The 24320-nt window shown below is 38.5% G+C and overlaps 1 protein-coding gene across 8 annotated transcripts in view; it reads right to left on the reverse strand.

Annotated features, from left to right (window-relative positions):
- Positions 1 to 1962: 1962 nt before the first annotated feature.
- The window catches only part of LOC131945028 (CD151 antigen), a 30818-nt gene continuing 8460 nt past the window's right edge, over positions 1963 to 24320 (reverse strand). For 2 of the 8 annotated variants that reach the window (XM_059305994.1, XM_059305999.1), the window contains exons 2-8: positions 5578 to 5755; positions 4965 to 5049; positions 4479 to 4670; positions 4201 to 4275; positions 3530 to 3628; positions 3200 to 3340; positions 1963 to 2697 (exon numbers count right to left, since the gene is read on the reverse strand). In XM_059305994.1, the coding sequence (XP_059161977.1) occupies positions 2551 to 2697; positions 3200 to 3340; positions 3530 to 3628; positions 4201 to 4275; positions 4479 to 4670; positions 4965 to 5049; positions 5578 to 5582 (744 nt within the window). In that variant the 5' untranslated portion in view covers positions 5583 to 5755 and the 3' untranslated portion in view covers positions 1963 to 2550. Of the gene's footprint in view, positions 2698 to 3199; positions 3341 to 3529; positions 3629 to 4200; positions 4276 to 4478; positions 4671 to 4964; positions 5050 to 5577; positions 5756 to 6271; positions 6435 to 7075; positions 7141 to 9646; positions 9836 to 13147; positions 13206 to 22690; positions 22878 to 24320 lie in introns of those variants that run through there. The other 6 variants (XM_059305997.1, XM_059306001.1, XM_059306000.1 and 3 more) reach the window with 6 other exon arrangements.

Genomic DNA, 24320 nt, shown 5'->3' on the forward strand with positions numbered 1-24320 from the left:
TTCAATTTAATTAAGCAATGAAAATAATTTCTGTGTATTGTAATTTGTAATATTGAGGTGAACAAAAATCAGTTTATTTCAACATAAACATACTCAAACTGAACAACACTTAATTTAAATGTCAGTCATACACATCGTAGTAATAAAAAGATAAATATATATATTTTAATCCAATCAATTAACCAACCAATCAGTCAATCAACCAATTAGGCTCTAATTAACAACTCCATCTTAGAGTAGTTAGAATACAAGAAATAGGGTCATATGTGGAGGAAATTATTTTTAGATTTGGTAAAGAAATCTTTTTGATCTAGAAAACATTTACAAAAAAGGAATATAATGCAATATTATTAAAGCCATTGAAAAGCCAATGTTTGTTCCTAATAGAAGTTGTGATGTAATTAAGATCTGCATTTTTAACACAAGTTAACAAACATTTACTTATTAAAAGATGTTAAGTAACAATTAATTAACAATGATAATGCTTAGTCCAATATACTTTAATTAAAGCTGCAATATAAGTGTGATTACCTCATTTAAGAAGTGATTGTATGAAATAAACATAGCTACCATTTAATGGTATATACAAGCAGCTATTTTTAACAACTCTCCTCTAATAGGTACTCAGTAATAATGCTAGATCTATGTCTGATTACAAAACCATATCTAGAATAAAGCATTGGTTTTTATGTCAAAAGATGAATAAGAAAACATTTCTAACCCTCTCTTACTCTATCATAAATTTAAAGGTCACATTTTTAAAAAATCTCTAAGACCAAATCCTCAATAAAATTCCAGAGTTGAAATAAAAATCAAACAAATGTATTCTGTGATAAAATTAAGACAAAATCAGGACAAAAATACTTTGTAAGAATATATACAAGTATGTTCTTATGTACATGAAAACTTTATTTAATGTAATACATAGGTAGAAGTATATAAAAGATTTCTATTACTGAAATTACTCTTAAATATAATTAAACTACAATAACTGTGAATATACTAGTTGACAAGAAAGTAAAAAGAAAGAATAGAATCACAACCATTTGAACAGCAGTTTGGTCAAAAAGGAAACTAGTTTTGGCTGAGGAATAGTTGGATTATTTCATTGAAACTAACAGGCAACTAAAGCTATATGAAAGATAGATTATTTCACTGAAATTAACAGGTAACTAAAGAAAAAATCAGAACATACTTCTATTATGGACAAATACTACATAACTGTCTTTTCACAGCAATGCTAGCACATTTATGTTTTTAGTTATTTAGTTGGTAAAATTAGGAGATTCCTGACAAAATGCTATCAAATGTACATTATGTTAAAGATTAGCAGAGTATAAGTTAAAAAAACTTATGTCTTTAAGATAAACCATTTTATTATTTTAAAAAGTATTATAAGAACAACAGTTATAAAAATGGCCCATTTTCTAAAGATGTCCCTTCATTACCAACAGCTTGAATGACTAGGTGACAATAAAAAAATACTTGTAGAGTAACAAATTAGGTTTTCAATTGTAGGAGATGAAATGTTTGTACAACATAAGTATTTACATAGTCAGGAATACAAGTTTTTAAAATCAATTCATTTTCTATACAGCATAATTTTTATTCTGTACAGAAATATTGGGAGTCAATGCATGTTAGAAACTTCTTAAGTTGTCTTCAATGTTGTCCAGATGCTCATCATCTGAATAAAGATTTTACATTCCTCAGCACACAGAGATAACAATGCTTCCACTTTCAACTGTTATATCTCCACAGAAACCCTGTAAATCACACATTCAGATATGCTAACTGCTGCCTACACTCATACCCTTATCATATCCTCAGCTGCTTAACAATAACATTGTGTTGATTTCAAAAATGACATTTAAAAAAAAAGTATAAAAATAAAATGATTATGTTACTAGTTGTTGGAACAGTTATTTTTATAAAAGAAAATAAAAAGAATGATACAATATAGTTTAACTTACACTCCAAGTTATCCCTAGAGTTAAATTTCTGGTACACCTTGTAACTTTCCAGTGAAAATGTGATTGTCTTGTTTTAACTTGTATTTCAAAAGTCATTCATTAGTACAAGATTTCTTCCTGTTATGCCTGGTACTCCATATATCCACACACAAAAAACTCAACCAAAAAAAAACAACAGTGTATGTACATTTGTCATACAGCTGCAGGTTCTGGCACTCCATCAGTGATCACTCATTGAATATACAAGTAGAATCCTTTCAGAGTTAATCCTTATTACAGCAGCAACCAATCCTGGATACATCAGATACAAATCCCAAACTGTATCTGGCACAAATCTTGACTACAAATGGCACAAACCAACTACAGCTGGTTACAGGTCCTGACTACAGCTGGTTACAGGAAGTGATGACAGCTGGTTACAAGTCCTGAATACAGCTGGTTACAGGTCCTGACTACAGCTGGTTACAGGTCCTGACCACAGCTGGTTACAGGTCCTGACTACAGCTGGTTACAGGATGTGATGACAGCTGGTTACAAGTCCTGAATACAGCTGGTTACAGGTCCTGATTAAAGCTGGTTACAAGTTAATTTCTTCTTTGATTTTCTGTGCCAAACAACAGGAAAAAATAATTCCAAAGAGTTGCAGAATGCTCAGTCCAAGACCAACCCCTCCAATAAGAATGAGGTGAAATCTTACGTATTTTTCCAGATGGTCTACACATCCCTGTAAATAAATAACAGAAGGGTACTATTGGTGAGTTATGTGGAATAATTTATGTGGACATATTTCAAAGTATCAACAAAAAAATTGTTTGTGATGAAGTGTGATGAAATGTCATTTAAGAATAACGTCTATCATGATAAATGAATAACCCAATAACTTGTAAATTTTTTCAACCTTAACGATCATAAATATTTCTTTGATGTGGCAGCTTTTCTAAAAGTTAGGTGTCCTATATAGGCAGACAGTTTCTGCCTATTTTTAGGATGGAGTGTTAAACACCATTCTCACTTCCCACATGTTGTTCACCATCTTATGTCAAGTACTCATTAGAGCTGTGAGGACTCAGGTATGTCTTGTGGAGTTGAGTCAGGGAAAACTATCTCAAAATGTTCAGGTCGTCATGATAAAAGTTGAGCAATAAAATAAAACAATTTTACATTTTTACTTTATATACTTTAAAATCCTAACTAAATATTGAGAAGAACTATGAGATCCAGCTCACCTCAGTGTAGACACCAGCAAGAGTGCAGGTGGCATTGGTCAGGCTACAACATGTTGTAGGGAACACCCTGGTATCATTTCTCTGCATGCTCCACTTTGAGAACTCCCAGTCACTGCTGGATGTGGCCCCACAACAATGGAACTGGGAAAATATTTTAAATTTATTCTATCATGCATCTTTTCAAACAAGAACAATTACAATGTTGTAAAAGAATCTAAAACAAATATACAGGGAGATAACCAAATAAAATACAATTAAACTTAATGCATATTTATATTCAAAAACTTTTTTTTTTTAAATTATCATACATTTAAAAAAAAAACTGTTTACCTGTGATTGCATATTATCAACAGCTATTGTAACGTCATTATCTACAGAATACTTTTCACTTATAGTTTTATTGAGATTCCTTGCTAACTCCTCATGTATCTGTAACAAATATAACAGTTTTAGAATTTAAGTAAAACAAATCATCAGTCTAGTAAATATTTTATTATTTGGTTTGTTATTTACAAATGGGATGGCATGGTTAAAAGGTAGAGCATTTGGCTGCTAGCCTGAAAGTCTCGAGTTTGGATCCTCATCAGAGGATTGCAGTACTACTCTTAATCCACCCAGGTGTGATGGATACCTAATTCAGATTGGGGCAAATAAAGGGGGCTTTGTAAAGAGCAAAGCACACCATCCCTGTCCATTTATATGATGAGGTCAAGAAATATATATACTCTACTGTATCTCCACTATGGATAGTGAGGTCTGAAGGGGGAACTTAACTTACTATTTTTTAATAAACTAATAATTAAAGCATACAAAATTGTATTCAGGAAAGAAAATTAAATGTTTAATACAAGAATTTTTTTTATAAAAGTGGTACAATATATATCTATAATTAATATAATCTACAACAAATATTTCTGTAACTTAAAATCATAAGGAAAATACCATAGTATGTTTGAAAGCTACAGACAGTAAAAATAGCATTGACAGAGAAGAACACTTACTGCACTTTCATACATATAAGCCAACACTCCTACACAGGTTTCTAGCAGAAAAACTGCCATCAGTACAAATGAAAACTGAAATAGAAACAATATATTTTTTAATTTTATAAACATTATATTGTGTTATATTTTTAAACCTATTGAAAATGTATTTGTTAGCTCTTTTTTTAAAAAAAAATGTCTGTTACCGTAACTTACTAAAATTTTAAACCCATGAAGTTAAGAACCAAAATTTTGAAAAAAATCAAATAAATAGAAGGTTTACTGTAAGTACTTACAAAAATGAGGCAGCAGCGAACCTCCCTGACAGTTCCTATACAGCCCACACAACCCATCAACAAAATTAAACCCCCTGTGCCTATAAATATGTAGGTTGTGATTGGGAAGAGCTGATTGTTCAGCAGACTTATGTAGCCATGCCTCATAAATAAACTGCCAAGCCCAATGAGAAGGAAGGCTATGCCACTCAACTGAAACAAAATAGGCAGACTAATGAATGTAAAGCTGAAACATAAAAAAAAAAAAATCATCATTCATTATTTCTCCTCTGGGGAAAAAACTCCAGGTAAACAAGTGAAGTCATTAAAATCTCAAAAGGAGATAAATCTTTAAAATAACAACAGGACTTCTCCAGCTCAAGTACACAATTATGTAAAATATGAATTGTATTTTTTAAGGAAACAATGACTAAAGTAAGGTATTTCTGCAATACATGTCAACAGGGTCTCATCCAGCATAAAACAACAAGACTAGCACATACTTACCCAGAAGAATATGTTGAAGACGACCATAATGGATTTTAAAAAGATGCGGCTACAACAGCCTGAATCTTCACGGCGATTATGCATTCTGTAGACAGAGGAATCCAGAGTTCAATAATTATTCATAAGCTCAATCAATCTCCCTAACATACAAGCAACCAACAACTTCATAGGCATACAAATTACACCACAGACGCATCAACACACCTGAATGAAAATCTAAAAAATTTAACTTAAAATATCAAAATATAGCTATAGAACTATTTCAAAAGCTTTTTTTTTCTTAATTTTAAATTAAATGCTGTAAAGAAGTCTGACCATAAACAACAATTTAAAAAATTAAATATTGAGCCTCAAGTACAAAACTTGCCAGACATATAATTTGATGAAAAACCTTATGTGTTCTTTCCTTAGACAGCTAATATGTTTCCATAGTTACAATCAAAGAATCATTTCATAAACAATCTTTGTGTATATACTAAAGGACACCGGCCAATATGTCAGAAATCATTTCTGTTTTTAGTTACACCTTTGAAGTTGTGTATAAACATAAGGTATCTTTGTGTTCCCACAAATACATTGAGATAAACAGACCATGAGTAGAGAGGGCATTTACCTCATTGAAATGGCGAGCTACCAGTTCAACTCCTTGACCTTTGCCAGGTAGGTTTAGTCCTGGGAGTTATAGACAGGCATATGAATCTTACAGGTGCTAAGTGCCTGTCGGTAGCAGGGCAGGCTTGTTTAGATTAACGATTCCTTACAATGAAACATAGCAAACGTCAGTTTCCTTTCTGAAAGAAGAAAAAATAATCAATAGGAATGGCAGTATGTCTAAGTTAATTCACATTTCTAGGCCGAGATATGGGGTAGACACAGCGAGACAATACAGTAGGAAAATACTGGCTGTAAGCAGTCAGTATATATGGAGAACAGTTGGGACACATTGCAGATATACAACATTCAGTTTAGACCCCATTCATGTAACACAATTAAATGATACAATAAAATTTATTTTTAAAAAAAAAACGTGTAACAGAGTAAAAAAAAAAAAAAAAAAAAAAAAAAAAAAACGTAGGCCGACGCACGCTGCTTAGGCCTACGTAATTTTTTTTCCGTTTATATTATTAGGACTGCTCTAAATTATACTGACTAAATAGAACTTTTTAAATAACCGGCTGATATTTTTTTTTTTAAATTATCTAAAACAAATATGTACTTCTACGTGACTTTAAACAACTTTTCTGTACGTTACATACACAAGTCACGACCGATGTGCTGTGATATGATCCGAGTCAAGAAAAACCTACCTTAATGCTACAGTTTTTGAAACAAGAAACACCTTTAGGAATGCAGTCAACTTAGGTTTGCGTCACCCTAGGATCGGCAGTGGCCGGGTAATCTATTTTTAGTGCTGCGGTTTTCACGCTACCATTCCCATATCTTATTCAACATTAATGAGCAGAGGTGAGATACTCGATTCAGACGAGATAGAAAACACCGCGGCAGGTTTCTATAACTACCCCGCGGGTTGATTTTTTCCTGCATGCGGGCACGAGTAGGGGATGTGTACCTGGATTAGCACACAGACCTTTTTTTTATTTAACAAGGCAACCCGCATAATAAAACACAAAGCAGAAAACCCGGTGTACATTCAACACACGCCTATCGTACTCTACTTGTAACACACGCCGGTGTATGAATCATCGGGCAATATGCACTCAAATACATTTTCAACCCCCCACCATCTCTCCACCCAACTAATTGACAAAAAAAAAAATTTCGTAGTCTGAAATTAAAAAAAAAGTCTGCCAAGACAGCTGTTGAAGGAAATAGTTCACACCCCCTCCTCAATGTTAAAAAAAAACAAAACCTTAGCTGTTTGAATCTTGAATCATCGGCTTTACCTTGGTTCGTATTTGTATCGACTGAACTGACTGAGCGTATGCATACACACACATAGATATATATATATATATGCACATATGTATATATTTAAAAAAAAATCTATATAGACAGAGAGAGGGAGAGGGGAGTGTCAGATAAACAGAACAGAAACATTTCACTGAACACTCCCAATAAATCCTAAAATATGAAAGCTATTTTCTACTCACCAACGGCTGCGAGTAAAGCATGTCTCACTAACAATCCCCCTCAAAATCTCAATGGCCCAGAAACACGCTCAACAGTTGTATCAAAAACCTATTTGCCAAGACAGGAAAAAAAAATCCGGACCCCATTCACGCTCTAATGGTCTCCGTATTTCTCCACTCCCTCCCCTCTCCCGCCGCCCCCGTAGCTGAGGCACTGGAGCAGCGCAACGTATTTTTAGGGAGGGTTTATTTTACCTGTCAAGGCCGACATAAGCTGTGGTAATCCACTCAACGCCTGCCGCAGTTGACGTCAACCTCATCACATACCACACCTCGATACAACAGCGAGTAGTTGATACAGTTAATTAACATCCATCGGTAATTTTCAATCAACAAAACGCACATTAAAACAATACATCGGCAATTCCCAACTAGAAACACATTTTTTAACAGGTTATTTCCCAACAACTAAAATCTAGTACAACGCACAGGAATTTGAGGAATTATGTTTCTGTCAGTGTTTCTTCCCCACCTGAGAAAAACGTGCATTCAATTTGTTTACAAAATGTTCTCATGTCATTCTTGATGAACGACAACAGGAAATGAAAACAAAAAATACAATAACCTTTGCGTGTAAGGGAGACAAAAGATGTCATTGATATTTTTTGTAAAACATGCAATCTTCTAATCCCACCCATGTTCATCATTTATTTAAAGACATCTGACAACTTCCTCTTGATTACCACCTTAATTCTTAATTGCTTTACGCTTAATCACCCAGTACATTAACCTGGCCTAGGGATGGTAAGGAGTGTGCACATATTTAACACGAAAGTTGTTGTTAACTATTTGTTATGTCGTGTTATATTGGGTAAGGGTTCTTAAAGATTTACTCTTTTCCTATTTTTTAAACCATCTTGCTATTTGGACAGTTCGATGAAATAATTTAGTACAGCTTGCTTACTCCTTCTTACTTTTACCACAACATAACGTTTTACAATTGTTTATATACTTCTATGTGTGTGTGTGTGTGCATTTAGATATATTGCTCTATAATTTATTTAATTACACATAAACGCACATTACTTGAGATTCGGCCGACGAGCCCATCTAAAGCTAGCACGCAACTCATGTCCATATCCCCTCACGCGACATTCCCATTCAGTCTGAAGGCATCAAGACGCGTGTGCCCTATATCCGGCTCTGAGTTTCCTCCATCCCCACAGAAAGAAACTGTCCACGGGCTAGAGACGAGGACGAGCGGTGTACGTGCTAATTAAGTCATCGCCTTCCTGGCCTATCTTTGATTAGTCTATATAAACAGAGAGACGGAAGGGACAGCGAACACTGCAAATAAAAACCGATAATCCCATACATAAATGTAAGGGTGTGCTCTCGAATCGAAATATTCATGAGCGCAGATCTTCACAATATACCAGGACAATCTCAAAGAAAATTATTCTATTACAATATTATTAACTACAATTAACGTGGGGGAATTTAATTTTAAAAAATTCAGCAACAGTTACGCGATATAGATTATAATGTCAAGATTTTAAAAAAGAAACTAGCGTTGCTGGAGCGTTTTTCTTGCGTATCTTTCTTTCCCAAACCAAGTAGCTTTCTTTTTTTTTTCATTTTCGTTTTTCTCCAAACAAAATGAAGCCAGAGTTCACGCCCCTTGGTAATTACCTTTCTTGGAATGTCTAAACCGTGTTTAATGTACTCACACAGGGGGTTCAGTGGGTACACTCACAGCGTTACATTTGACAAACATGACAGGTTGAAATTTTTTCTGTCTACTAGCCTCGTCAAATGACATGCCTACATTTCTGTCAAAAGTATTTTCACACACGTGCTGAGTGAAGTTCCCACAAATAAGATACGGCTTAGATAAGAGTACAGGGTTTTGAAATGTGCAGTTAAATAGAGTTTTAAAATTTGTTGTTAAATAGGGGAAAGTAGTTCATGCTTTTGTTACGCTATTTGATGGTAGATTAACGATCAGTGGCACGCACGCATATATGGGGTCGTCATCTTAAACTACAAAAATTGTTAACGCAGTATAACATCCATTGATCAACTGCTTTCTACCGTGAAAACAAAGTATCAAACACGACAAAATCAAGGTATCTGAAAATATAAAAATATATACTTTTTCCAGTGCTCCCCCCCCCACACGCAAAAAAAAATCTTATAAAAGAAACACAGCTGTCCATGGATGCCAACAGGCAACACAAACACCACGATATATTTATGAGCAAGAACTTAGAGTCGAAACAAACGTTGAACTCTATCTTATTTTCACACCGACATAGCTTTATCCCGTCTACATCTCGCACCCAAACACCAACGTCAGAAACTACACGAGTCGCTATTCGTTACCTCAAGGCACAGTCTACGCCAATCAACATCAACCCTTATCGACACAATTGTATCGCCTATAACACCACTTTAACTCGAATATTGTTATCGGCGATTCAATTCGGAACGGCGTTACGGTGAAAAGTTTAGCGGCAGCTAGTGATTCAACCACCACTACACATTCTATGTTTAACCCGTTCATAGTAGTGAAAAGACAAGTTTGCCTACCGTCAGGGTAAATGACAAATGGAGCTAGTCCTGCACACACGGAGCAGCCTGGGCAAATAGATCGATTATTTGCCTATTCTTCTAGTTATTACTTGCACATTTTGCTAAAAGACGTTACGGAGAGTCACACGTTATACGGTTAAACTGCAACTCCCCGAATATTTCGTTATCTTGCTTTGTGTATCCCATACACAACCATTTAAATGCGACTAGTGCCGGAAGTGGCCAGCAATAAATGACTATGCAGCCAATCGGCAAGATAATCGTCCACACAGAAAGCCGTGTGAGACTACCTTGTAATACTGTAAGCGCCGGATGCATTAAATCACTCAAACCGGGACAATTTATAGCGTAGGGATGTGTTAACAAGAAATATATGTGCGAGTAAACAACAGTAATCTCTGGCGTAGGTGGTGGTATGCGTGTGTGTATGGTGTGGGGGGGGGGGGGGGGGGGGAAGGTACAAACGCCCATTCATACTATGTGTACCACTAGCACACCTGACGTAACCAAGTTGGCTCAAGTTTGTGTGGACAAGTAACTGGCAAGCAAGGCTGGAGAGACGTGTTCTTAATGTAAAGCCAGCCGTTCGGATAATAGTTCGTATTAAGGCTGGTTTCTGCTGTTCGGGTCGGGATATGGGCTAGGGATATAGTCGGGATATGGGCTAGGAATATAGTCGGGATATGGGCTAGGAATATAGTCGGGATATAGTCGGGATATGGGCTAGGTTGGGTCAAGATCGAATCCGATAAACACCAAGAGAAACACTATGACTCCGCTGACCGCGGTGTTCTCTGTGACTCTGGCACCCCTCTAGCCAGTAGACGTCAAGTCTGATGACATTTCACATACGTGACATCATCACGTGAACACGATGGTGACTACGGTTAATTATTCTAGTTAAAGCAAGAAACGGTCTGTTAATCGCTCATCGAACTAATTAATTTGTCAATCTTTTTACTGGATCTACAATTACAGAACAAAGTTCTAACCAAGTTTTTCCCACACTAAGCAATCAAAGCGAAATTCTCTGCTTCAAGTATTCACTGTCACAAACTGACTAATTGAAAGGATGTATTATTACAAGTAGAAGCAGAATTAGCTATTGACATAACATGCTTTACTACTGGTGCAACCATCCCACATTCTTTCTGATGGAAGTTGTTCTTGCCGACTGGTACAAAAATGGCTGAGGAAAAGCTGTAAGTTGAACATTTATACAGTTAGTACTACTCTCTTTACCACATCCATATTAAAAGAAGTGATGGGGCTGAGCAAAATAGTTTGAATTCCTCAATGTGGGTATGAAACAAAACAACGCACAGCTCCGGACGTCTTCCCAATTAAACTTCCAAACAACAACATAAAAACCCCATTCAGCCAGCGCATCTTTAACACTAAGTCTGGTTAATCCAACAGGCCAGCAGAAAGATTTCAGCGGCAGGAGAGAAAAAAGCCAGGAGTTGCGGGCCCCGGTGATATAAAAGACAGCAGCTGACGATGCGAGAGTTGTGTCGCCTGAGCCGAGGAAAGTGTTGGTTAATGAAGCTGTCAACTCGCCTCGAATGGACGGGGGAAGGGGAAGACGGGGAGATCAAAGCCAACCGTCTCCCCCGAAAAAATCAATGACTAAATTGGTTATCCAAATAATGGCGACAAGTCAATGTATCAACACAGCGGTGTTTGGAATACAAACTACAGTTGTATGAATATCACCAGCTCATCATAACAGTGATGGGGGGGGGGGGAAGAGAGGGAGAGAAAGGGATTTACAGAAATGGCCTGACTTATTGCTCTTCGGGATAGAGAAAGAACTCTGATGTGGCCCAAAGGGCAAATGACAAAACCTTTTCTCACAAGAAAAAAGTTTAGGATTTCTCCATCCTGTAAGGTTTCTGACACACGGGTATTTAAGGGTAATCTCGCCCAGGAAACTCTTTATTTTAGCAATCTATGCGGACAATCTAAGGCAGTGTTGTAGCAATAGATGGATAGACATTCAATTGAAAAGATTCTGTTTAAACCTTGGAGAATGGAAAAAGTATCAAGGAAAACAAAAAGAAATACGTGTAAGAAACCGAGTGTCGAAGGCACCACAATGATATACATGTGAAAAAAAATCGTGGTAACAAATCAATAAAAGCACATGTATAAGAATAATTTATTATTTACTTATTAGATAACTACTAGGCATGAACTATATCAACATATGAACAAGTTTTCAGAGTAGTAAAAAAACGACATAAATTCGTTTGGAGACAACCACTGTTTGTACTTTAAGTTTACACAACCCGCGTAGTTGTATATAGATTCTTATTCTATTTACTGGGGCACAATATATCTCGACTATAATTCAATGAACACGGAAATTCTAAAGCCTATGTCTGCTATTATCAGCACTTATAGTATACATAGTTTGTTGAATCCCGTGTCTAAGTTTATTTAAGTTTCATATACCTATTCTGTTAGAACATTGCTGTCAAAGTGTTCAGAATACATTTTAAAAATATAAACATAGGGCAAATTAAGCCTTTGGGAGGAAAAGTTACCTACTCAATAACATGTAGCGAACTCAGCTTTCCATAAACACTGTATTTAGCTAATACTAATTAAGAGTAAAAACGGCGTTACTTTAAGACTAATCTCCACCAACTTGAGCAGGACGTTATTGCTGCCAGATGGCACAGCAGTCAAAAGTAGGGACCCTGGTGTTTCGAGGTCACGTGGACTCTCCATGCTTGTACACACTTCAAGGTGAGCGCCTCGGGACGCTACCTTGCCATGACGTCTCTATGCTTTGGTTGGTGCAATACGTGACGGAAAGACCTTGACTAAATAATTGTAAACTATATCAACGCCTGTTAAGTCATGTCAGATATTATATACAGATTAAATACAGGGATATGTAACTATATACAAGTTGTATGTAATTTTCAAAGAATATGTATTTTGTAAAGTTCACGAGTTACTCATGTATAGAGGATGGCTATCAATACAACATTTCGATACAAAAATGCTTCTGTAAAACGGGTTAGAAAACGAAGTCTAAAAAAAAAGACTTTAAACACACACAAAAACAACACCTTAACGGTTCTGTTAATCACACCGAAAACCCATCAAGCCTGTACAGTTCCTACACGACCTTTCACCAGCTCCTGCCTATCTTCTAGACCCTTTTCTCACCCCTCAACTTGATGGACGGGGTGGGGCGACACATCAAGGGTGTACATGTAAGATTTAAGGGGTGGGGGCGTCTCAACCAGTTTATTTTGTGTTATGAAATCAAGTAAAAATTCGCGTACTTTTTAAAAATAAAAGATATATCAATTTTAAACGTGTTTTTCTTAATACACCACACTGCAAGAAGATTACAACAAAAAAAAAACGTATTTCATAACAACACGGTTGCTCAGAGCTAGTGCGCCATTATATAATGGGTGTAAATAAAACCCCATCAATCAAGCAGAGACTTATCGTGCTCATGTCTACAGCACCTACCAGCAGGGGTCCTTGACACAAGCCAGGGCGAGAGAAACAAAGCGGTGTAATCAGCTGAAACATCACCAGCACACAAGGCCTGACAACTCAGCCCATCCAGCAGTCGACACGCCTGATTAAAGCAAGCTTTCGATTCACCGCCTCAGTGGGTGTGGCGACCAAAGAAATAAGCGTGAAAAAAAAAATCACGGTTCCATTGACAAAACGCAGTCCGTCTCAATCAATCCTACAGACACGTATCCAGAAGCATGGAAGAAAAAAATCCTCCCAGTCGGGGGTGGAGTGATCTCTCAGCGCGCTCTTCTGCTGGCCAAGTCAACTCAAGTAAACATTTGCCTATGTTGACATAGCGTTGCGCATGGCTGGAGCTCGGAGATTCAGGCTCAATCGTTGGCAGAGTGATGTCATCAAGTTGTGGGTGGGATCCTTGAAGAGAAACTCGACACAATTTGTTCGACTCTCGAGTGTATTACTGTAGCCTCGGACAAGGAGCAGCTCTACACCCACGGGTTTTGGAAGCGACACAAGCACACGGTAGATGTTAATGTTAGGATAAAAATATGAAACACAAACGTGGATTATTACAATATCACATAAACAGTAGGACAGAACTATTTTAAAATTAAGATAAACAACTAACATGCTTAAAAGCGGCACAATTTGTCACACGCACAAACACATAGTTACTAATATCGCAGACAAAGATACTTTAACCCCCTGGATTATTATATGGTCCTCAATTGTTACATTCCAGTCAGAAAACGGAGAAGTAGTACGAAACTTTGTGGTTTTGTTAATGGACCTGTAGCCCGTGCTGAAAGTCTTGCAACAAGACAACGAGCTAAAATTAACAAACTACTGAGCGAAACTCTAGCAATAAACAATTGAATAAAACAACAGCCCGTATTTTGAACAGAGCGGGATGCTAGCATATACCGACAGATACTCAACAATTAGCCCACAGGCACGTCAAGACAAGGTCTTCACGGCTCACTAGATGTATCGTCTCAAGAAATTGCTCGCAGATAAACATCGTGTCGCAATTACCAGAAATTCTGGCAGCAATAACGGCATATTTAATGCACGTGTATCAACCGATCGAGCCATGACGCGGAGCAATACATCAGACGCACTACGCTATAGCAAAAGTAAATTACTTGAACATGGCAAAAAATGTATTCCATGCACCGTGGTTCGCAGGGGAATATAAACTATAAAAACACATAAATCATCAAGTGTTGTAGAAATACATACATAATCTGGTACTGATTATGCGGGAAATAAAAACATTCATTATCTGGTAATGATTGGTTGAGGAATAAAAACACATACCATGTCTATTACTGATCACATAAAATACACACATACATCCATTAGTACAGGTCACGTGACCATGTACATAATCTTGGACCAAAATCTTGACCGCAACGGTCCACTGGTTCAACAAGCCACAACACACAGTCAGCAAGAAAAATAAAACTTAGTTTACGATCAGCCAGGTCCTCGCTTGACAGCAGGTCCTCTAAAGCTTCCACCCCTATCCCGCCAAACACGCACCCCCCATACCAGACCTATTAGATTACTGGGTGTTTTTTTTTCCTTCAATTTTTTAAATAGAGGATGAGATAAGATCAGACATGTGCGATGGTAAAATTCTTTCTGTACTCACCATCGCAGCCGACAATGCCAGGGTGATTACACGATTGGCCAGATACGCTACCGCGAGGTTAGGGTTACTTTAAACATGCCTGGTGCGCTGATTAGTTTTTCAACTGTATGCAGGGCGCTGTGCTTAGATTACACGGCGCTAACAATTTACCCAGAGTTTGAACACCCCACCAGGCCATCAGAGGACGTAAAACACTTGACGCCCAACATGTATTGAGTCACCCCAAACTATGGCCAAAGTTTGAACACCCCACCAGGCCATCAGAGGACGTAAAACACTTGACGCCCAACATGTATTGAGTCACCCCAAACTATGGTCAAAGTTTGAACACCACACCAGGCCATCAGAGGACGTAAAACACTTGACGCCCAACATGTATTGAGTCACCCCAAACTATGGTCAAAGTTTGAACACCACACCAGGCCATCAGAGGACGTAAAACACTTGACGCCCAACATGTATTGAGTCACCCCAAACTATGGTCAAAGTTTGAACACCACACCGGGCCATCAGAGGACGTAAAACACTTGACGCCCAACATGTATTGAGTCACCCCTAACTTTCTGGTCAAAGTTTGAACACCACACCAAGCCATCAGAGGACGTAAAACACTTGACGCCCAACATGTATTGAGTCACCCCAAACTATGGTCAAAGTTTGAACACCACACCAGGCCATCAGAGGACGTAAAACACTTGACGCCCAACATGTATTGAGTCACCCCAAACTATGGTCAAAGTTTGAACACCACACCAGGCCATCAGAGGACGTAAAACACTTGACGCCCAACATGTATTGAGTCACCCCAAACTATGGTCAAAGTTTGAACACCACACCAAGCCATCAGAGGACGTAAAACACTTGACGCCCAACATGTATTGAGTCACCCCAAACTATGGTCAAAGTTTGAACACCACACCAGGCCATCAGAGGACGTAAAACACTTGACGCCCAACATGTATTGAGTCACCCCAAACTTTCTGCTCAAAGCAATTTTACCACGTTATTCTCACAACATTAAAGAACCTTAGTAGAGACCCCCAACGTTAATTGTGATTTAGCTCCATAATCAAATCAGTTTTTGCGAGCAGGTTAGGGTACGAGTTAAATATAGGTATATACAGTGGCGTAGTTAACGTTTGGTCTATCGGCCCTCTTATAGTGACAAGTGTGAGATGAAACAAACTGCCCTGAGCCTAGTGGTAATCAAATCAAACAGTTATGGTTTGACTAGCTTTCTAGAGAGTAAAAACAATTGGAGTAAAATGTTTCCCCTAAGGTCATGCTTTTTAATGCTTAAAATTTGTATAAATAATGAACAACGTGTATCACCATTATGCTTGTTATCAGTTTGTTAGATGTATTTTTAAGTTTCAAATGTCAGCACGAAAATGAAATCACTTGTAGTTCTCTTGTTTCTGTGTACTAAAACCTACTAGGACGGTCAAAAAAAAACTTTTTTTTCAAGTAAAATTATCGATCATTACCTCACACTGAAAATATTTTTAAATATTTAGAAAAAAAAATCTCTAATCGGTTTTCTTATTAAACTTGTATCTAAAGAAAATCAATGAGACGGTTAGGAAAACCAACCAAAGCAAGCAATATTTTACGAGACATCTTTAACAGCGTCTGTGTGATTTCTAAGTGCGCAGCGTTGGTGAAGTGGCCTAGGGGTGAGCTGTAGGACAGGGGTGAGCACTTCACCAAATGAAACTTTCGTCTCACTCGCTACAGACAAACCGGCAAAGATGGACGCTGTGGGGTGGTACTTGCTGTCTACAGGTAGCCAAGTGTAGTTTGTAAATTTGAAATTTTATGGGTATAGATATTAATATACAGGCATACAAACACACATTATATATCTAACTCAAATGATGGAAATCAGACAGTCATAGTGGCACTACAGTCAACAAATATCCCCGACTTTCACGGGCAATTTTGCTTTAAAAATTGTATTTTATGATTTATCGAAAATCATTTCCGCAAGAACAGCAATTAAAAGGGGAAGAAAAAAGAAGAAAACCCCCAGAGTTAATCGAAAAGATGTATTTTTCTATATAAAAAAAAATCACCAGACGATTGTAATACCCATAATCATTTTTGATGAAGCATCCTAAAAGCAATAATTTTATCACTAAAAGTTGGGAATGGCAGACTAAATTACAGATGCCCACGGGTATGATTAAGCGAAAGGTCGGGTATTGCCGAAGAAGCGAGCGTGCTGTGGTTGATATTTGTCATACTGTGAACACACTATCTCTTTACATCTTTCTGATGGCATCATGACATACGTCTCACTCCATACGTTCATCTGTTTAAAGCCCCCCTATCCCCTCACATCCGGTCTTCTGTTTAACTACACACACAAGGTCTTCAGTGTAACACCTCTCCTACACTGTTTACCCCCCCCCCCCCCCCAACTCTGTTAAACACCCCTATAGATGAACGGAAACTTTCACCCCGATATTGAATTTCTCGCCAGCATACGGCCAGAACCCACGCAGTAAATAAACACAAACAACAGCCCGAGATCAGAGAACCGGAGAAGGGGAAGAGATTACGTCCAATCGATAGCCATACAGATGAGCCGAGAGATGCCAATAAATGCTGGAACTACATCTTGTGCTGACAGACACTGGAGGATCAACGTCAAATTTCGTCTCTCATTCTTATACATTAGGCCAATGTCGGAACTTGTCATCACATTTTAACGTTGTTTTAACAGGACATCATTCTTGGACGTAGTTTCAACACGTCATCATATTTTGACGTTGTCTCAAACACGTCATCATATTTGGACGTAGTTTCAATACGTCATCATATTTGGACGTTGTCTCAATACGTCATCATATTTGGACGTTGTCTCAAACACGTCATCATATTTGGACATAGTTTCAACACGTCATCATATTTGGACATAGTTTCAATACGTCATCATATTTGGACGTTGTCTCAATACGTCATCTTATTTGGACATAGTTTCAACACGTCATCATATTTATACAGGTTCCACACGTCATCACATTTAGACGGGGTCAACATATTTAGACAGGATCAACCGGTTTCGACGTTGGTTCAACCCGGGTGTAGGGGGAACGGAGGGAGCGACTAATGAACAAAGACCGTCTACCATGGAGCCGATCAATATTAAAACACGTTAGAATCGAGACTCGGCTTAATCCTTTAACATTTGATCTTCTCCCATTGTGATCACGCGATGTGTTTAAATAAAACAAAATCATCCAAATGGCCGCCGCGGTGGTCCTTGCCGTCAGACAGCAAGCTGACTGCTAGGGAACTTTACTCTTCGCTCTAAGAGATGTAACATTTACTCCAACCCGGAACTCTACAGTGGCAGCTGACGAAGGTTTTCTTTAAGCTGACATTTCTACTAGACTGCTAGAAGCAATAATGGGAGAAAATGCATGGTCCTATAAAAGATCTCTACTTTTAATTAAAGGGCAACTGAATGCAATTAACAATGATCTGAGTGCTAAGGATAAGAGAAAATAATGAATACATTTAAAAAAAAAAATCTAGCGTACAGGGAGGTGTAAAACAGCACCAGTGAAGCGCAAGAACGATGGCCATCGCCCCATCACATGCAGCAACCTGAGCCCGTATTGATCTACAGCCAAATCGAATCAAAGGTTAGAGTTACATGCGATCACGTGACCACCTAACCTTTCCCTGACGATGTTATCTCTTACGCAATAAACGCAGAGAAAACTAGTTATACAGCTTTTCACAAGCAACTAGTACTACCTTCACATTTTAAACCCCCTTCCTCCCCCCCCCCCCCACACACACACATTTCCGTTCCCCGGGGCCATGAATACCCACCCAGTGATGATGTATCGTTAACCAAACACTTTTTAAAAGAGGCCTAGCGCAATCAATACAAGCACACCTTTTCACATTTATCCAAGGACATGCGATGGCATATTAAGTACTCACCAACTAAACGGACGCATTTAAAAACGTCACAACGACCGTACCACGACAAGCGTAAAAAAAAATCCCGGCCAAGTCTTTGGTACCACGTCCTGATGTTTCGTTAGCTGTGGTCATTTCGTTATCTCCTACCAATAGTATATCAGGCTGTGGCAATAAAAATGTCCCAATTTTACCATCAAGTGGACTAGAACATCGCCGTAAATACTTTACTTGAGTCACTAAGGAAACGGGAGGCCAATTTACTGCTTGTGAGCCGCTCGTGGAGCGAGAAGGAGGTGGAAGTGAAAGAGACGGTTTCAGGGCATGCCGGGATACTTCCGGTGAGCTAAATATGGAACGGACAAGCTCTATGATGTACCTAATGTCTGGGCCAATACATCAATAAAGCGCTTGGGCCAAATATATTTGTATTTCCAGATCTGCTAAAAGGGGACCATTAGCTGTTTAATATTTTGTACTTTAAATCAGTTGAGAAAAAACTTACATATTAAGAATTTAAACTAAATAAAAGAATCCTCTACATAGTACAATATAAAATATCAAACAACCAACCGACAAACTGCAGGTCCCCTAGTGTAAATTCAATCCTCCAAACACGACAAGAAAATACAGACATGCAAATAAGTCAGATCCGGGAAGCAAGAGAACGCACCAGTAAATACAAGTCTATTATCGAATGTCAGTCGCTCTCTCCCCCCCGCCAAACGACACGGTATTCCCCGGCACAGAGTCAAGCGATCTGGAAGACACGTTTATTTCAAGCCGATAAACCAAAAGATATTAATTTATGCTTTATTGCCACAGTCTCCTGATACGCACAGTTCCGATTTTTCTCTGGCACTCTCTAACGCTGATGATTCACTTCTGTGCACCCCCCCCCCCTCCCCACCCAGAGTTTTTCACCTCCCCATTTCTCACCAACACGACAGACGAGGATCAAGTTAAAGAACAGCAGGACTCCTCGCACCCGGTACCACATTTATCCCTACCACTACTCATCTACCTCCAAGTCCCGGATAGAAAAATGATTAACAGCGAAACCTCTCGGTCTTCTCCCCTCCTCTAAGACTTATGACCCACATTTTTTCTCTCTTTCCATTCACCGCAGGGATTAGGAAGTCAAACAAGTTGAATGGACGAAATGAAGATAATTAAACTCAGGAACCAGCCCACATGGAGCCTCAGTTCTGTTTAAGACTCAGTTCCAGAAAGAGAGAAAAAAAACAGGTATGCGTGTCTAAAAACGGGTAAAGTCTTTAAGCTGCTTCCTGCATTGTTTAACCAAGCTCAACAGAGCGGTATTTGATTGCCAGCCACCCACCATAAACATCCGTTACATCGATAATAAAACAGTAAACATTCTCAACTTCAAAGCGATCATGTGACAACCTGGCTCTGTACTAGTTCGACATATCATCCAGCCACTATGGCTATACAGCTTAAACAACCCATATGTACATCTCATTTTTTATTGCGTTTACATTCAGTTTTAAAACTTCTGTTTAAATGTACATACACACGTTGTTTAACCTAAAGCTTTCTAACAAATATTACAAATACAAATTTAACAAAGCAGCGAAACAATTCTGGAATAACTCAGACCCTGCCAATAAAAATGTATATCGGTATTGATCAGCGTTTATCCACACCAATGAAAACCTAGATTAATATTTCTCCCTCTTTCATTTTATAAAATTCACCAATGAAAAAATCGATTGGCAAAATACAACTGTAAAATATAAAACGAGGAAGGGGGGGGGGGGGGAAAGAAGAAGCTCGTTAAGTTGCACGCGGCCATTAAAACTCTATAAAGCGCATACATCATTTCCTGCATTGCACCCCCCCCCCCCCCTCTTCACCTTCATTTTAGCATCCTAAACTCTTTTGTGCCTTTCCATTTTTAAAGCGCTGTTTTTATAGCCAAAAGTCTCAAATTTAAGGGGGGGGGGAAATTACTCTGTTAATTATTTTTGTCTGTAAGGGTCGTGTGGTGGAGGGAGGGGAAGAAGCTCCAATGGTGGCGGCTCGAGAAGACAGTAATGACAAAATATTACAAAGCTCCATCATGGGATGATAGAAAAATCTCATTTATTTAACACAAGTAAAAAAAAAATCCCTTTTCCAGTATCCAAACAAAAACTGCTGGCAATCAAAACAAAGTTCGGTGGTACCAAACCGTTAAAAGCTAGGCCTAACTTTGGTTTCATTCTCAAACCCCACAATACCGGTGGCTGTGAGGTAATTAAAACCTGCAGAACACGGCCCTACACCAATCAATCAGCTTCGACTGTAGTGCGGCAAGCGTGCAATAACAGGTGCAAAACTTGGTCCTCACACCACTGAGACCGATGCCATAAATTACCCAGGTGCCGGACTGCGAACACGCAAGGACTCTGGTGGTGTGAACTACACAACACACAACATTGTTAGACTGGGACCAGGCGGAATGTACCAGGACTACATTAGGACGGTGACGAGGATTTGTGCATTAGTTCACTGGTCAGTAGGAAACAGACCGGTCATTAGGAAACAGACCGGTCATCGAGTCGAGGACCTCACGGTTTATTCCGGATCAGACTGGCCATCAGGGGAATGTACTGTAATTCGGTAACCCAGTGGTCAGCTGTTGCGGAGTAGACTATACTGTTGGGGAATGTATTGAAGGGTCTGAGGGATATACTGGACTATATACTGTTATGAAAAAAATAAAAAATTAACTGACAACTTAACAGAACGAAATGTCAAGGCCATCTTTTAAAAAGGAATAACGATGTTAAACTTAGCTAAAACGAGCATATTTTCAATTCGCGCTTGTAACATTTATTTTTATCAACAAGAAGTGACTACAAAAAAAAAATGGCGCCTTAGTTATACTTGTTACTTGTGTTTTCAAAGAGCCGAACGAGCGTTACGTTACGTCCTTTGTAACAAATCGAGCACAACAGACCAATCAATGCGCGTGCATTATGCCTCTGCGATTACGGCTGGTTGCAATTTTTGGGGAGAGGAAAAAACAAAGAACAAAGGAGACCAAGGCCTTTGCTGGGATTGGGAGGAAAAAAAAGCTGGATGAATGCACTGATAAAAACTTGAGTATGTGTGCTGAATGGCTCTCTGACAAGCTATCTATACACACGGAAATAAGGACATGATCTGCAGATACCTGCTGACAGGGTGGGGGTTTTGTTTTGTAAATTCAAAACATTCACAGAAGCAGATAGCCTATACAATCATAACCGGTGTGAATGTGGGAGCCATACAATTTTATCCGCTATGTGAGGCTTTTGGTTGGAAACGATCGAATCGTCTTGTATTCGCCTACTTGAGTACGTCGAGTGGTATGACCTTTGACCCCACGAACCGATTAATCAAAAGCTCGTTAAACAGGAGCGTCGGTCATTTTTCATTAGACTTGTAAAAAAAAAATCAATAGCAGTTCAATCAACATGTCAATTAAAGACTAACATAAAACTTTAATTACGACATCACTACAGGAGAAAGAATGTGAGCAGTAAAATCTATGCTTTCTAATTATATGAGGAAAAGATTTGTCTGGTCGACAAATGAAAGTAGACAGAATGTACATCTGTTAATTGTCTTAGAATAATGTTGCTATATAAAAGATACCGAATCAGGGAATGGTTCTTATGCTTTTGTTTTACTGCAAATAGAAATTATCGTAAATCTACCAGGGTTACAACTAGACTTTCAGCACTGGTTAAAATATGAGGTTTATATTTTCTAAGTATTTCGAGACCTTTAAAAATGTTAACACTTCAAAAAGCTGAGATTAAAGTAGAACCAGGTATATGAAAGGTATATGAATTACCTTGGCAAAAAAAGTATTCAAATAACCAGGCAAAAAAGTGTTCAAACGTGGATATAATAAAAGACAAATGGAGCAGGAATCTTACCTCCAATTAAGCCACGCTCACCTGTCCTATCCCACTAGTCCTACAGTCACTCACTTCCAGATTCGCACGAACGAAAGTCCGGTGTGTGCGCGCACACGGAAAAAAAAACTATCCGCGGCTAGAAAATGCAGAAGTGTAAAAAGTGTAGCATAGCGGCCCAAAGTGCAGGAACCACGCTCAGGCCGGGAGGGATGACGACTCCAACAGACGGCAGCAGGGTAATGGCGCCGGGCGGGGGAAAGAAAGAAATCGCTGGTCCGATAGAATACAACACATGGAAGAGCTGCCGGCTCGAGGAGAGGGGGAAAAAAACACAACACCCGTGGTTTGAGTGTTGAAATTGATCTTTTTTCAAACTGTTACTTCTGCGGTTGGGTACTGTAGAGCGTGTGTGTTCTTGTGGTCGTGAGTGAACCGAGACAATAAACAGCCAGACTAAAAATGTCGGAGTAAATAAACACAGAGATATTCTTATTCTAGATACATGGTGTAAACTAATCTAGTCGAAGGCAGATCAATTTGTCAAATTTAAATAAACGTAAATGAAAATAACATGACAAAACAATTTAATCGGGGCTAATCAAGCGTATAGCCTTAAATAAATAGCTAACGGCCAGTAGTAGAGAGAGGGCATGGGCTAAAGGGGTCACTATGTCGATACTAATCAGTGCCAGAACACATCAAAGCGGAATGTGAAAAAAAAATCGGGTATCGACAACACCTGAGGGATAAGTCTCAAATATCACAGAAAAGGTTATCCAAAAATAATGCGGATAAAGCAGCGGGCTGACATGTTATTTTTTTCTACGGCTGTAAACAGTGACGAGGTTAAGGTAATACTTAACGTCGTTGTGGGAGACAAGTGTTTAGAGCGGCCACTTTACATAGGTATATTTGTAGACTAGCCGAAGCTGGTGCACAGAGGTCAGACATGGACCCCGGGAATGGACTTTGGGGCCAGACATAGAACTCACGCCATTGATGCATACGGGGGGGGGGGGGGGGGGGGGGGGGAAGAAACACATGGACATTAGTAGAGTCCATGAGCTCATAGCGGAAATGGAGACTAGACATGGATCCCAGTCAAAACCGGTGTTAAAAAACCATTGCTATTACTACCGGGGAGGGGGTGACTACTGGTACATATAGGCTATGTCATATGTGTAAAGAGTGAAGACCCCAGTGATAAAAATACAGTGGTTACAAAATCAATTGATATCAATGTTTGAAAGAGGTACATTATGCAGCAATCATATTGGTATATCTAACAGAAGTTGTAAAAACCGCTATTTAGTTTGATTTTGACCGAACATGTGATTTTGTACTTTTAGAACAAAGGTCTGCAATTATTCTACACTAATTCCAGTGCACATCTTCCTCCACACAATTTCCTATTTGAAATTGAATATAAACAAAAACCTACATTCACTTTTGTAGAATATATGTACATGTTAAACTGCAATTACCTATTATAGCCGTTGTGTCATCGTACAGCCTATTCCCTATGTGTATACACATTCTCTTAACTAAACAAATTAAAACAAATTATGCAGACTCCCTCTTGTAACAAATGGCCAAATATTACTTTATTACCATTTTACCTAGCTTGTTAACGCTTTAACAAAAATGA

This window comes from Physella acuta, unplaced genomic scaffold (assembly GCF_028476545.2).
Source record: "Physella acuta isolate Inbredline_101_S28 unplaced genomic scaffold, ASM2847654v3 ptg000519l, whole genome shotgun sequence".
Classification (NCBI taxonomy): Eukaryota; Metazoa; Mollusca; class Gastropoda; family Physidae; genus Physella; species Physella acuta.